Here is a 14554-nt window from a genome sequence, read left to right as displayed (position 1 = left end):
ATGTACGTACGTATATATTTGTGTATGTATGTTAGTATATATGTATTTACTGCTTGCGTTTACGCGTCGATATTTTCCTCATATGAAAAGGGGGAGGGAGAGGAAGAGGGAGAGAGAGAGAGAGAGAGAGAGAGAGAGAGAGAGTGAGAGGGGTGTGCTTGGGGTGGGAAAAAGCGCATGATATTATTCGCTTACTTGGCTTTTATACATTTTATTTCGTTCAACTTAGGTATGTTCCACGTCGTGCAATGACGTCGTCCGAGCAAAAAGGTCGGAATTATTAAACAAATCGCTTTGTTGAGCATTTGCAAATTTACGACGTTGTTAATAAAAATCAAAAATATGAGCGACGAAAAGAAAAATGAAAACAAAAGAGGAGTGGAGAGAGCGAGGAGAGGAACGGGCAAAAAAAAAAAAAAAGAAATAAACGAAGCCAAAGATTTCGATTTCATGGAGAACGAAAAATGTTGCCGAACTTTTTAACATCGGTATACTATTAAAATAGTTTTTTTCCTTCTTTTTTTTTAAAGCGTCATTTGCAAACATTTTTCTTTCTCTCTCTCTTTTTTCTTTTTTTTTTTTTTTTTTTTTCATCGACCTTATAATTTTTTTAACGACGCAAACGACCTCGCTCGCGATCCTTTTCCTTCCATCCTTTCTTCTCCTTATTCCTCTTCCTTTTTCAAACATCTTCTCCTACGTGAACGCGACGCGCGTTAATTAAAATTTTGCGGTAATAGCAACGCACATTCCATAATTTAATTTCCATCCACGGATTCGTTATACAGAGAAAACGGACGACGTTGTTTTATCGATTAAGATTAAATCCGATCTCGCGATAATTAACATGAAATTTTACTTTTCTTCGACGATCCTTGAAAAATGAGTCGGACGTTATTTCGATACTCTAACAAAAAAAAAAAAAGAAAGAAAGAAAGAAAGAAAGAAAGAAAAAAAAAGCGAAAAAAATGAATCACAATCTTTCTTAACTATTATTTCACGCATGGAGATCAAAACGAATCATTAAAAATGGAGCAAAAAAAAGGCCAGTCCAAGAAGTCGACATTCCTAAACTAAAGAAAATAAAATAATAACGTGAAACGCTACCCAACATGAAATTTTACTTTCTTCGAGGTTCCTGAAAAATGAATGGCACGTTATCCTGATCCTCTAAAAAAGAAAAATAAAAGAAAAAGAAAAAAAAAAGCTACATCACTATTTATCTATATTACATTACTACATTACTGCTCTCATCCCTATCAAAAAATCTAAACAAATCATAATAAAAATAAAAACGTGAGATGGTTACTAACGGCGGGAAATTTTACTTCCTTCGAGGAGAACCTTAAATATGAATGGACTGTTGTCCTTTAAAAATTATTATTTATATGCATCACATTACAACTTTACCAGTATTTCATGCATGAAGATCTGAACGAATCGTTTTCAAAAAAAGAAAAAAAAAAAAAACCCGAAAAGGAATAGATAAAAAAGAAGAAAAATAAAAAACACAAAGGAATAAGAAACAAAAAGAGCTAGTCGAGGTTGTTAATTTAAAGGGGGGGGGGGGGGGAGGGAAAGGACAAAAAAGGAAAAAAAAAAGAGAAAAAAACTAAAATAAAAAAGAAGGCGGTATAGAGAGGACACAACCGGTTGGAACAATAAAAATTCCAAGGGCGAGGAGAGACAAAACGAATGATCCTTCGGCGGGATTTCACGAAACTTCGCAAATCTTTTTCCGACTGGCTTCAACCGAGCGAACTATACTAGATGGGTGGGGGGCGGGGAGACGAGAGACACTAGCAAGTAAGGACGATGTCTTCGTTTTTGCTAGAGCCATTTCTCTCTTTCTCTCTCTCTCTCTCTCTCTCACCTCTCTCACTTCCACCCCGTTAACGATCGCCCTTACGATAGGGAGGAAACGTTAAGGAAGGAATACTTCTCTCTTCACGGTCGTTAAATCCTCCCAGGACCGACTTCGTGATTCGTGGGAATATCAATTTTCACGCTTACAAAATTTATCGATTTATTTACGATTAATCCGAAACGTATGTATCTCAATTGTACATACATACATTTATAAATATCGATTTTTTGTAATCATCGATTTAACGAAGATAACGTTATATAAATTGGATTTGGAATAAAATTTCTATTTTTTATTTCAATTTTTTTTCTTCCCCCCCCCCCTTTTTTTTTTTTTTTTTTTAATATCCTTCAAATTTAAATTTAGATTTAAATGAAGATCATATCGTAGTTAATAAAGATCATCATTTCGTAATAATGGTCTTTATAATTTCTTTATTCATTTATCTCTTTCTCTTTCTTATCGTTCGTCTAGGTCAATAACGTTCAACGTGGCGTGAAGGTGGTTCATTTGGTCTCTCTTTTTCTCTCTGTTTCTTTCTTTCAAAGAAGCTTCTTTCTTTCAACACTTTGTTACGTTCTTCCGAGTCACTATTCTTCTTTCTAACGAAAGACGCGGTTCATCTACTTTCGAGAAAAAGAACTATACCGTCTGGTTCGTAGCGAATACTTCCTAAGGGAAGGAAAAGTAACAAGAAAAGAAACAAGAGAGAAAGAGGGAGAGAAAAAGAAGAAGAAGAAGAAAAAGAAGAAAGATATCATCCTTGACCGAATAAAAAAGAGAATATTTTTGTCACTCAAAATGAACGGACTGTCGGAGTCGTCAAAATGAAAATAATTCGAAGTTGAAGTAAATAGAGCGTAATATAATATTTCCGATATTGCCAATGTACAATGTACAATATTGTTCACAAGTATGTGTACATATTATATGTACGTATGTATGTACACGGACACGTACAAACACACATGTAACAATATGGTTTACGTGTCTACATGTAGAGTAAAAATAGAGAGCTCAGAAGGTAGACGGTGTGGCGAGAGCTTTAAGCTCAGTCTCTATCTTTTTCTCTTTCTTTCTCTCTTTCTTTCTCTCTCTCTCTCTCTCTCTCTCTCTCTCTCTCTCTCTCATCTATCGTAGAGAATTGTAGACGCGCAAGCAAGCAAGCAAGCTGGGTGCTTTTGTCTGAAAGCACAATGCAAGAACCGACCTCCTTCCGGGCTGGCCGTCCGTCATAGAGCATGGTTGAAAATATAAAAAGAAGGATGAGAAGAGAAGGGAAAGGAAAAGGAGAAAGGGAAGGAAAAAAAGAAGGATAGAGAAGGTAAAAAGGAGAGAGGAAAGAAAAAGAGAAAGAGAGAGAGAGAGAGAGAGAGAATAGGTGTTCTTGGTCGAGCTGGACCACAACAGCAAAACAAACAAACAAACAAGCACATCACCATCATAACCACCAATCAATATCATTTAATTCGAATCGTAGAATTATTTTTCGTCTACACTCAACAAATCTTAAGATTTTCTTTCTCTTAAACGTTAATACGAATTAAATACTATAATACTAATAATCTATTAAAATTTGAAGATTGTTTGTTTCTTATAATTTATATCTTTAATACGATCTAAATATTAAGATAAATAATAATTTATTAAACGTCGTTGGTTAAACACTTTCTCTCTCTCTCTCTCTCTTTATATTAATTAGAAATATGATAAGACGATAAGATTTATGGATGAGAACGAATGTTCTTAATTCTCCAACAGATCTATTTTTTTCTTTCTCGTAGAAAATCCGCCGATGAGTAAGCGAAAGTTTATCGAAGAGAAAGAGAGGGAAAGAAGGAGAAGGAGAGAGGGAGGGACAGAGACAGAGAGAAAGAAAAGGAGGAACAAATCGGTTCTCTAGCAAGGTGCTCCGTCATCGCTTCTAAATCTTTGGATCGGTCAAGATGGGATTACGATGATCGACGATCCCTTCCTCGCCATTAGCAAACTAATAAAGCAGCTTTGCCTTTAACAACAATGTTGGAGACAACAACGTTCGGGCTAACGTAAGAAACGAATCGATCTATCAAACTCATCGTCGTCGAGATAACTTTAGCAGCTTCTCTGGTTTTTTTACGTGAACAAAAAAAAAAAGAAAAAGAAAAAGAAAAAAGAAAAGAAGAAGAAGAAGAAAAAAGAGAAAGAGGGAGAACAATAATCGACAACACTTTGACTCTTAAAGAAAGAAGATAAAAGAGTATAAAAGAAAAAGAGAGGGGGGAAAAAATGAAGAAAATACGACAAGGGTCGAATTGTTTCTCAAAAAAATTTTGCTAAGAAAATAATAATATTTTTTTTTTTCAGTAATCTCTCTTTTTTTCTATTTCTTTCTTTTTTTTTTTTTTTTTGTTTTGTTTTATATATTCGATGAGTTTGTACTTTGTCGATAATTTTCTTAACAAACGAAAATTGTTACTTCGATACGAAACTTCGTTCAACTTTCATTACTACGTCATATTATATACCTTTACAATGGATTATATTATATATCATAAAGGATCTCGTTATATCTTTATTAATTTTAAATTTACTAATGTTACTCCTTTATTATCGACTTGTACGAATATATCGTGTACTGAGAATTGAAACGAAGGAACTGTAAGAATTTTATTTCGAAAGGAAAAAAGAAAAAATAACAATGGATTATTCATTAAGCTTACGAATATTGAATCTAATCTTGAAGGAAAAATACAAAAAATTAATATTATCATTACGATTAGAGATTCAATTATTTACATTTATTTATATTGATTCAACATTTTTAATAATCAACGATAAACATTTTGTAAAACGATCGATAAGTATATACGAATTATTTATTCGTTATATTAAATGTTATTATGAATTTGTGACGCATTCGTCTAGATTCATTAATATTTTATTATAAATATTGATCGAGTGTTTTGTAAAAATATTCGTTCAATAAATATATAGATAAATAAGTAAACACGTTCAAGACACTTCAACTTTATCGTTGTAATTTGTTGGGGGATAAATAAAAATTTTTTATATGATATCTTATAAAAAATATACGAGAATGTATTATCGAAATGAGGGACAAAGATGGAAGATCGTATATGATCCTTTCCGAAATCTGTTCTCGATCACGTGCTAACAGCTACGTTGAAAGCCGGAACGACGACGACGAGCTTTTTTTCCTCGTCTTCAGTTTTTCTCTTCTCGACTCGCGCCCTCTTCAAAAAGTAATTTACGGATCCAAATCGGGCAACATCCATCAGACGGGAAGAAATATATCCCGTCCTTCGATACGAACGCAGCTGACTGTTCCTTAAGCTCAACTAACGCGAACGAGAAAGAGGAAAATCACGAAACGATTCTTCTTTCTGTTTCTTCATTCGTCAAAGTTAATATGTGGCGTGTTAGGAATTCTTATCGACTCGCTTTTTTTTCCTTTTTCTTTTTTTAACATTTCTCTCGATGATTAATACCGATCAATGTAAGTTAAGATTCAATTTTTTTTTTTTCTTTTTTTTTTCTTTATGAATTCAAATAAAACGTCGTACACATGCTTTACATGTATTTTCTATTTTATAAATAAAAAAAGAAAAAAAAAAAGAAAGTAAGAAAAAAAAATCGAACTATTGAAACACAAAGTGTGTACTTGTGCGCTTTTTTGTCTATACTCTTATTTTATCTATCTGATAAAAAATAAAGATTAATTTCTTTTTTTAAACGACTTTCTATTTAAACAAAAAAAAAAAAAAAAAAAGAAATACATCATCAACCTTTGAATTCATTCACCAATAATTCGATATTGATTATTATTCGCCCATTTTTTTTTCTTCTTTTATTTTTTTGTTGCCCGCCGTTTGTTAGAGAATTCGCATCCCGTGGTTATCGAAAGTCCCGAGAGTTTTATCATTTATCGCCGCGTGGCTACGAACAAACGGGAACCTCTCTCGTTTTATCTATTCTCAACCCTCTCACTATCTCTGTCTCGTTCTACTTCACTTCTCGTCCCTTTCTCTCTGTGTGTGCATCTATCTTGTTAGCAAAAGCCGAGAAACGGAACTCACTCGACCGTAGGTGGCCGATATCGAAGAGTTTCGAGTTCGCAACAATACCAGAGTTGTACCAACCGAAATACATTTTCGTTATTCATTACAGACGAAACAGGAAATACGATTGAATTAAACGAGGATATTAAATTTTATCGAGGAAATGAAAAATCAAAAGGAATCCTACGAAGAATAATCTAATGAAATAATCCAAACATTTTTGCACACTAATCGTATCATAAAAACATCAGGATATATTGGTAAAGAAAAAAAAAGACAAGTATTAATACATCGACAGAGAGGGAGAGAGGAGAGAGGAGAAAGAGAGAGAGAAAGAGAGAGAACGGAAAGGCCATCTTAAGTTAGCAGAAAACAGATTTATGAAGCATTCGTGTTTTTATCGACACTTTAGGAAGTACTATAAAAATATACTACTACATCTCTCTCTCTCTCTCTTTCTCTTTCTCATTCTTTCATAACATTTGACTCTCCCCGTCTCTATCACTCATACGTATGTACGTAAAACACCATACTCGATATAGTATAGACTCGGATACTGCGGTATTTACCATCCCCTCGATCGACTCTCCCTTTCTGTCTATCCAACTATCTCTCTCTCTCTCTCTCTCTCTCTCTCTCTCTCTATATATATATATATATATATATATATATATATATATATATATATATTACACACACATATACAGACATCTCCATCTCTTTCTCTAGAATGCCAGTTTAGCCTGTGGGCGATGGCTATGCGCGCGAGCTTGCATTAGAGCTTTCCCAATTTGGTGGGGTGAACGATAGAATAGGGTAAGTACAGAAGGGTAGACAAGAGGCGTTCAAACTATCGTTCGATTCCGAGGATGGCGACGCCGGGCCCCGAGGTAAAACGGGGTAAAAGGGTGAGAGCGATAGTGAGGTTGAGGGTGAGAGGGAAGAAGAAGGTGTGAGGTACACCACACACTGGACCACAGTTGAGACTTAATCGTTTGACTAATGCAACCTAACGCTTCTTGCTAAACTGCATATTTAATGCTCTTATTCTTCTATGATAAAACTTCCTTTTTTTTTTTTTTTTTTTTTTTTTATTATATTAAACATTTTATCACGAATTTAAATCGTCAATTTCGAAATATTTTTCTTTTCTTTAAGAAATGTCGTGATTTTTGAGGAAAAATAAAATTCTTTTCTTTTCTTTTTCTTCTCTTTTTTCACACACACTGCGACTCAAGAAAGAGAAAAAGAGAGAGAGAGAGAGAGAGAGAGAGAGAGAGAGAGAGAACCACCCTATTCATTTAGCCGTTCCAGCGGAATAGGTAATTAAAATTTTTTAAGGCGATAATATGTAAGAGCTTTACCCCGCGCAAGCTTGCAAACCAAATGGTGTGTTGGTAACATTAAATATTTGGTCGTTCTGTAAAGGTACTGAAGGTTTTAAGTGAGGCTTAACGATGTTAGTCCCTGTCTGGAAGGTTCATAACGATCAGCATCAAATTACGGTATCCCTCTCGGTTCTGGTGAGTACTTAACTCACCTCGAGCTACCCAAAAGTACGACGTTTTTATCACTTTAATGGTTAGACACTTGATTAACGAGAGACGAGCCCGTTACCGAAGTGTCTTGCGGCTTCGCCTTGACGTTAAGCTAATCGTTTAAAAAGAAGACCTCTGATAAAACTTCATCATAGCCACTTGCTTTACAAAAGGAGATTATGATGACTCGTCTCATTATTTTTTCTGTTCTTTTCTCTCTCTCTCTCTCTCTCTCTCTCTCTCTTTCTCTTTTTTTTGTCTTTCCTTAAAGGAGATTAATCCGAGTTTAGTCTAAACCTAAATTCTTTGGCATTAAAAATATCGCCTTACATATATAACTTCTATATAATAAAAAGATGACTCACCAAATAGAGCAGATGGTTCGACGTCGCGTACCGATAAACTCGAAGAAGCTTGTGATGCACTAGATTCGGTGCTTTGAGTGCACCTAAGTCTCCTTCTAAGTTTTGGCATGTCAAAGGGCAAATCTCTCAAATCGACACTTGTCGCGCTACCAGATGTTGTTGCATCCTGTTGCATGAGCAATCTTCTTCTACGAAGTTTTGGCATGTCAAACGGCAAATCGGATAATTCCGGCTCATTATCGACTATATTGATGTTATCCAATTGGGGTTTTACCAGGTGAAAACCAAAGGGCTTGCACTTGATACCGGCTCGGGACTCGATAGAAATACCACTGTCGGAGCCTTGTATTTCTGCATCTCCGGAAGACGACGATTGGAGAGCTAAATTAATCAGATTCTTGTTTTGAGGAGTTCGTCTCTTTTTAAAGGACGTGTCCATGGGAGACGTGACGGAATTTGTATTTGTGTTGGCTGCATTGGTATTTGTATTCGTATTAGTGTTGGTATTGTTGGTAAGCATAACGTTATTTTCAGTGGTAATGTTTTCCTCGGGCGATGCCTTTTGAGAATTATTATTACGATTGTTGTCCGATGTCTCAGAGGCTGGTTCCTGCGAGGACTTGTCAGAAATAGGCGAAAGTATATGAAGTTTATTGGCATGATGCGTCAGGAAGCCCGTTAAAGATGGCTGTTGATGATGATGATGATGATGATAACAATTTGTACCACCGCTGTCGGAGCTATGAGAACTTAAACTGGTACTGTGACGACTTTCCGAGCTGCTCGTAGATCGATTACCTTCGCTGGTGCTACTTCTCAAAGACTCCATACTACCGCCGCTACTACTAGTTGCCATACTTTCGGTACTGGAATATCCAGCTCTGCGCCTGCTGTTACGTAATTTGAATTCCAAAAGGCCAGCCTCCCTTCTTGGACGTGCAAGGTCACTCTCAGCTTCGTGAGGCCTACCCTTGAACTCCATGATGGGTTTGCTCTCGCGTATCAAACTTCTTGGACGTTGTCTCTCGTCTCTTGGCCTGCTCTTGAACTCGAGAATAAGTTCCTTGTCGAAACGGCGGCCTTGAGATGACTCGACGTTTTCCTGAACGAAGTTCTTAGGTCGGCTTTTGATCTCTAAAATGCTGCCCTCGCTACTTTGAGGAGAATCCTTGGCACGTAATGTAGACTTCACGGGTAGTCTCATGTCCTTCAAACGTGGATGATCCGGTTGGGATGGCAAATTTGGTGCGCTGCGTATATTCAGCAATAGGTGATCGCGATTCCCATGAAATTTCGCGGGTAAGGGTGCCGTTGATGGCGGCGAGGGTGTGTAACCTCTCGCAGGAAGTCTCGGCGAACCAGTTTTTTCATCGCTCGAGTTTATCTGGAGGGATTCGATATCCTGGGACAGAGTCGAAATATTGTCTGATTGTTGTTGTTGTTGTTGCTGATGCTGCTGCTGTTGTTGTTGTTGCTGTTGTTGCTGAAGACGGCTCGGAATTGGTTTTGGGCGGAGAAGTACGACTTTGCGTCGATGGTCTTTGCTCGAATGCGGTTGACCAGCGTAAGGAATTTGTTGTTGCTGTTGTTGTTGCTGCTGTTGCTGTTGTTGTTGCAGCTGTTGTTGTTGTTGCTGTTGTTGTTGTTGCTGCTTCGACGTGTCGGTCGATGAACTCGTTCGACTCACAGCTAAAGCGCTACTGCTTCTTATCTGGTTTATTAAATAAAAAAAAAAAAAAAAAAAAAAAATAGAAAAAAGAGGGAAAAAATTGTGATCATTCGCTGCTATCGAATAAAGTGATATATATATATGTATATGTATATGTATATATATATATATTAAATCGTGTATAACTTACTTGGGAATGCAGTACCGGATGATTGGTAACTCGATCGAGATCGTCTAGGTCGTCGTCAGAACGATTGACCTTGCAATCGAAGGCTGTCTCATAGAGATGACGTTGCCTCGCCATCTCTTCCTCGTCTTCCTCCAAACCAGCCACCACCACCACCTCCTCCTCCTCCTCCTCCTCCTCCTCCTCCTCCTCCTCTTCCTCGTCCTCCCCCTCCACGTCGTCCTCGTCCTCCACCAGAATCGGCTGTGGATCTATTCTTCTGGCACGTCGTAATTTCCGCGGTGCTGTCTGATGATGATGATGATGGTGATAGTGGTGATGATGATGATGAAGAAGTTGCTGCTGCTGTTGCTGCTGCTGCTGCTGTTGCGTTTGCTGTTGTTGCCGCGTAGTCTGCGGCTGTCGTCGATCTAGCTCATCCTCTTCTTCCTCGGCTGATGCGACGCACGTACAAACGGTACTCGGAAGATCATGGCTCAGCAGCCTAGGCGGAGGCATGAGTGTGTGAACCCACTCCGTGATGATGCACGATGAGAGGATCTCGCTGTTTCTATCTGGGACAGCATGCTCGCTCCCCGATGTGGGGCTCACTAGATCTTGATTCTGATAATTCTGTTGCTGTTGCTGTTGGGGGTGCTGTTGCTGTTGTCCTTTTTGCTGTAGTCCCCCCTGTTGCTGTTGATAATGCTGTTGCTGTTGCTGTTGCTGTTGCTGCTGATATTGATGCTGTTGTTGATGAGGTGAATAGGGACCCCCATCACCTGCCAGAGAATTTCTCTTCGGTATACCGGGTGTTCTCGAACGTTCCTCAGGCACGTCGAGGCTCACACTCTTTCTATATTTACTCGGTTGTGATCTTATCGGCTGTTCCGGTACTTTGAAGAGATCACCGTAATAATACGGCGACGGATGACGAGCAGGTTGATTGGAATCCGTAGAGGATTGATCAGCGAGATGTACTAACGCAACGCAATCAACGAGTACACCATCGGTAGATAGTGGCCTGTCGCTTTCTACTGAAGCAGCTCGTAATGAGCTCGACGCGTGCAAACTGTTCTTACGTTTTCTAGCACCAGTGAAACGTTCCTCGGCGATCTCATCCTCGCAAGACGATCCAGAAGCCGATGGATCTGAAAGAAAAAAAGAAAAGAAAAGAGAGAAATAAAAAGGAAAGATGAAAGCTGACAGAAAAAAAAGCTTGCAATCAAATGATCTCGATAATTCGAGCAACGAGACGTTCATAATTGAGCGTTTGCCTCGAGAAGAGGACTTCTGCTCGATAACAAGAAAATGGCTATCGTCCATCGTGATGGGACAAAAAACAGGGGAGAGAGGGGAGGAAGAGGGAAGTTCGAAATTTAAATAGAAGGGTGCGTATATATAACGAGGGTAGAAAAAAAGAGGAAAAGGAAAAAAAAACAGAAGAAAAGCTCTCGTAGTAGCAGGCGAGCAAGGTAAAATGGTACACGAGATTTTCATAATCGTTTCATCGTGACTCGTGATAGCCAGCAAGAGAGAAAGAGAGAAAGAGTGAGAGGACACTTAGGAAAAGCGAAATTGCCGTGAAACGATGGGTCCTCTTCTCCTTAAAAATCACTTCCTTCTACGATGGGATATTACGGGTAATGGTTTCTGGCCTCTTCCACTTTCTCCCTCGTTCATTCGTTCGTTCGTTCGTTCGTTCATTCGTTCGTTCGTTCATTCTTTCTTTCTTTTTATTTTTTTTTTTCTCTTTTTTTTTTTTCTACGTGTATCGTACTCAACGCTCCGTCGGCTATTTTCCTTCCTTTCTTTGCCATAACTTAATTCCAATGACACTCAGTTTGCGATCACGTCACCAACATCCACGCGAATACATGTACACACGTAGAACGAAACACCCTCTCAACAGACGGTGAGAAATAGATCGCTTTAGGAGGAGCCGCAAAATTGCATGGACACCCGGTACACATTATACCTTTGGCATACTATATACCAAGCCAGTAGTGATAGGTGAAAGGAGTGGAGATAATGGGCGCATTATGCTTGAACGGAGGGATACCCGTTAGAATCCTTCTTGCGAGGAGTCTGGAGAGAGTAGTCGTGGTGACGCTATAAACCATAACCTGCCTCTGACAGAATACGCCATTGCAGATATATATATATATATATATATATATATATATATATATATATATATATAGTGTATATGCATGTGTGTCTATGTGTATATATATATATATATATAGATATATATACAATGGAAAACTTTATCCCATTGAAATAAAGGGGATCAAAATTATTATCTTATCGAGTGTTCTGGTATTATAAACCCAACAAATTTACTGATAATATTTAACCAATAAATAACGACGGATAAAACTCTTCCTTTAAAGATTTCTCATATAATGCTCGTTAAATAATTATCAAAAAAAAAAAAGAAAAATCTTATCTGATGTACTCATCAAAAAAAAAAAAAAGAAATAAGAAAAAAAACAAACACATTGATTATCTCTTTTAACATTATCATTCGTTTCTATTATTCCTCTGTTTATACGGAGATAAGAGTCTCGAATTATTACGTACCAAACGGATATCAGGATTTAATACGTAAAATTTTATATACATTGTTCTCATTGTTCCTTTTGTTGTTGTTGTTATTTATAAATCGTCCGAATAAACAGAGAAGAATCGTAGGTATTTATTTGGATGCTTTAACGATCCCATGAGTTCTAACACCGACACGTTCTTAAACTATAGGACTACAATGAAATCACGAAATGCGGAATGAGAAATTAATATCTATGTTGAATGAATAAACTCGCGAATTTATTACACGAGACTCGTTTCTCTTTTAACGAATAACGAACATCAACGTCGTTTTAATCACATTTTCATTCTCTTTCCCTCTCTCCTTCTCTCTCTCTCTCTCTCTCTTTTTTGATACTCGTCCAAGTTTCTTCCACCTCTTTAACGTTCCTTTTTCTCATTTATTCTCACGAACTTACAGAGTTCCTCATCGCAAATGATAAAGAAGGATATGATCTATATTATGAGGATGGTATTGGTAGTGGTAATGATAGTTGTGCTAGTGATGTTGGTGATGGGCCTTTGTCTTATCCATTCAGTTTGTTTTTTCTTTTTCTTTTTCTCTCTCTTTTTTTTTTCTCTTTTTCCTCGAGACGTAGAAACTTGGCAAACAAAACTGACAGCAAGGCAGAATTTTTTGATATATTTATAAAATATCTCTGGGCGTTTCCCCTTCAATTTTCTCTACGCTCACTTTCAACTTCTTTTCGATACATCATTTAATATTTCAAAAGTTTCTAAGTATATAGATATATATATACATACATAAATTGATTTTCATTCAATAGAGTTTCACGTTTATTCGACATGGATACACTTTATAACGAGAATTATGGAATATGAGAAATATGCAAAAAGAAAGGGGAAAGAAAAGAAAAAAGAAAAAAAAGAAATTCTTTAACCTTTCTCAATGAAATCGATTTGACCTAAGGTTTCAAAGTCCAATATTCTCAAGACGATAGGTAATATCTGTTTTTTCAGAGAAGATTGAACTTCAATATCAAACGGAATCTTCTATCGAAGAGGTTAAATGATCGTAAACGAATGAAAAATCAAAAGTAAATGAGAATCCGAGAAATCATGAATATGCATCAACAACTGTTCCCTTTTGCTTTCGTACGAACGAATGCGAAATCGTAAGAAAATGATTATTCTACCATTGAAAATAGAAATATAAATATTGTTTTAGGAAATAAATTTTTCATTAAGTAATCCAATTCTTTCAATAAAACGAAACGATCATTGAAATAATTTAATTGTAAATTATATTCAAATATATATATATATATATATATATATATATATATATATATATCTCGTGTAGTTACGAAAACATTTACGAGTGACTTAAAATACATATAAATATAGAATAAAAGAGTAGATTCTATTCTTCTCTTTTCTCACGTAGCTTTCTGGTTAACACAGCACGAACGATAAAAGAAGACTGCCAAACACGCAAGTACGCTTGACCTGCTCGAAGAGTTGTTGTCGTTCCGACCTATACGCCAGAAAGAGAGAGAGAGAGAGAGAGAGAGAGAGAGAGACAGAGAGAAAGACAATAAGAATAGGGAAAGAGAATCATAACACGAACGTATTCGAGTGAAAACAAAAACAGACTGATCGAATCGTCCTATATACATCACCCTGTAATCATAAATATATTATCTGTGATTACAAAATGATAGATTCGATAAAATCGACCAAGAGAGCTTTATCGATCGGTCTGTTTAGAAAAATTGAAGAAAGAAAAAGATAAATAAAGAAATAAAAAAAAAAAAAGAAAAAAAAAAGAAATAAGAAAACGGTGTATACTTAAACAAAATCGATGACACATGGTGCACATTCACACATACATGCATGCTGGTTCATAGACCACATACTGCGTCCTGGCGTACCGCCAAATTGCAAGGATATTGATTACCGATCAATAATCAGATTTACGAGAACTCCACTGGGTCGTTGGATATTTCACGGAATAAGGATAGAAACGTTCTATTAAATGAGAGAGAGAGAGAGAGAGAGAGAGAGAGAGAGGGAGGGGGAGCGATAGATAGATCGAGATAGCGATAGAATGCATCGTGCAACGAAGATAACGACTAACAGAGAGAAGGATAGTACGATACTGGTTCAGGATGTTGGATGCAACTCGAGGGAAGAGGGATGGCATCCCTAATGAATCTATTAGGGAGCCTGAGCGACAACCCTCCGCCGTCCAGCAATCACTACGGACAACACGAAACGATGCAAGCTCGATGCAGCTGTGATGTCTGTGTATGAGTGTATATGCGTGTAGAGAAAG

General features: G+C 37.1%; 1 protein-coding gene across 1 annotated transcript in view; it reads right to left on the bottom strand.

The window, feature by feature from the left end:
- Positions 1-14554, bottom strand: part of LOC124424427 — a 180876-nt gene that overhangs the window by 13187 nt on the left and 153135 nt on the right. The window contains exons 5-6 of the mRNA XM_046963462.1: positions 9691-10817; positions 7832-9542 (exon numbers count right to left, since the gene is read on the bottom strand). Of these exons, the coding sequence (XP_046819418.1) occupies positions 7832-9542; positions 9691-10817 (2838 nt within the window). The remainder of the gene's footprint in view (positions 1-7831; positions 9543-9690; positions 10818-14554) is intronic.

Source organism: Vespa crabro, chromosome 5 (genome assembly GCF_910589235.1).
Source record: "Vespa crabro chromosome 5, iyVesCrab1.2, whole genome shotgun sequence".
Lineage (NCBI taxonomy): Eukaryota > Metazoa > Arthropoda > Insecta > Hymenoptera > Vespidae > Vespa > Vespa crabro.
The sequence above is the reverse complement of the archived record's forward strand: the minus strand, read 5'-3'. Positions and strand labels throughout refer to the sequence as shown.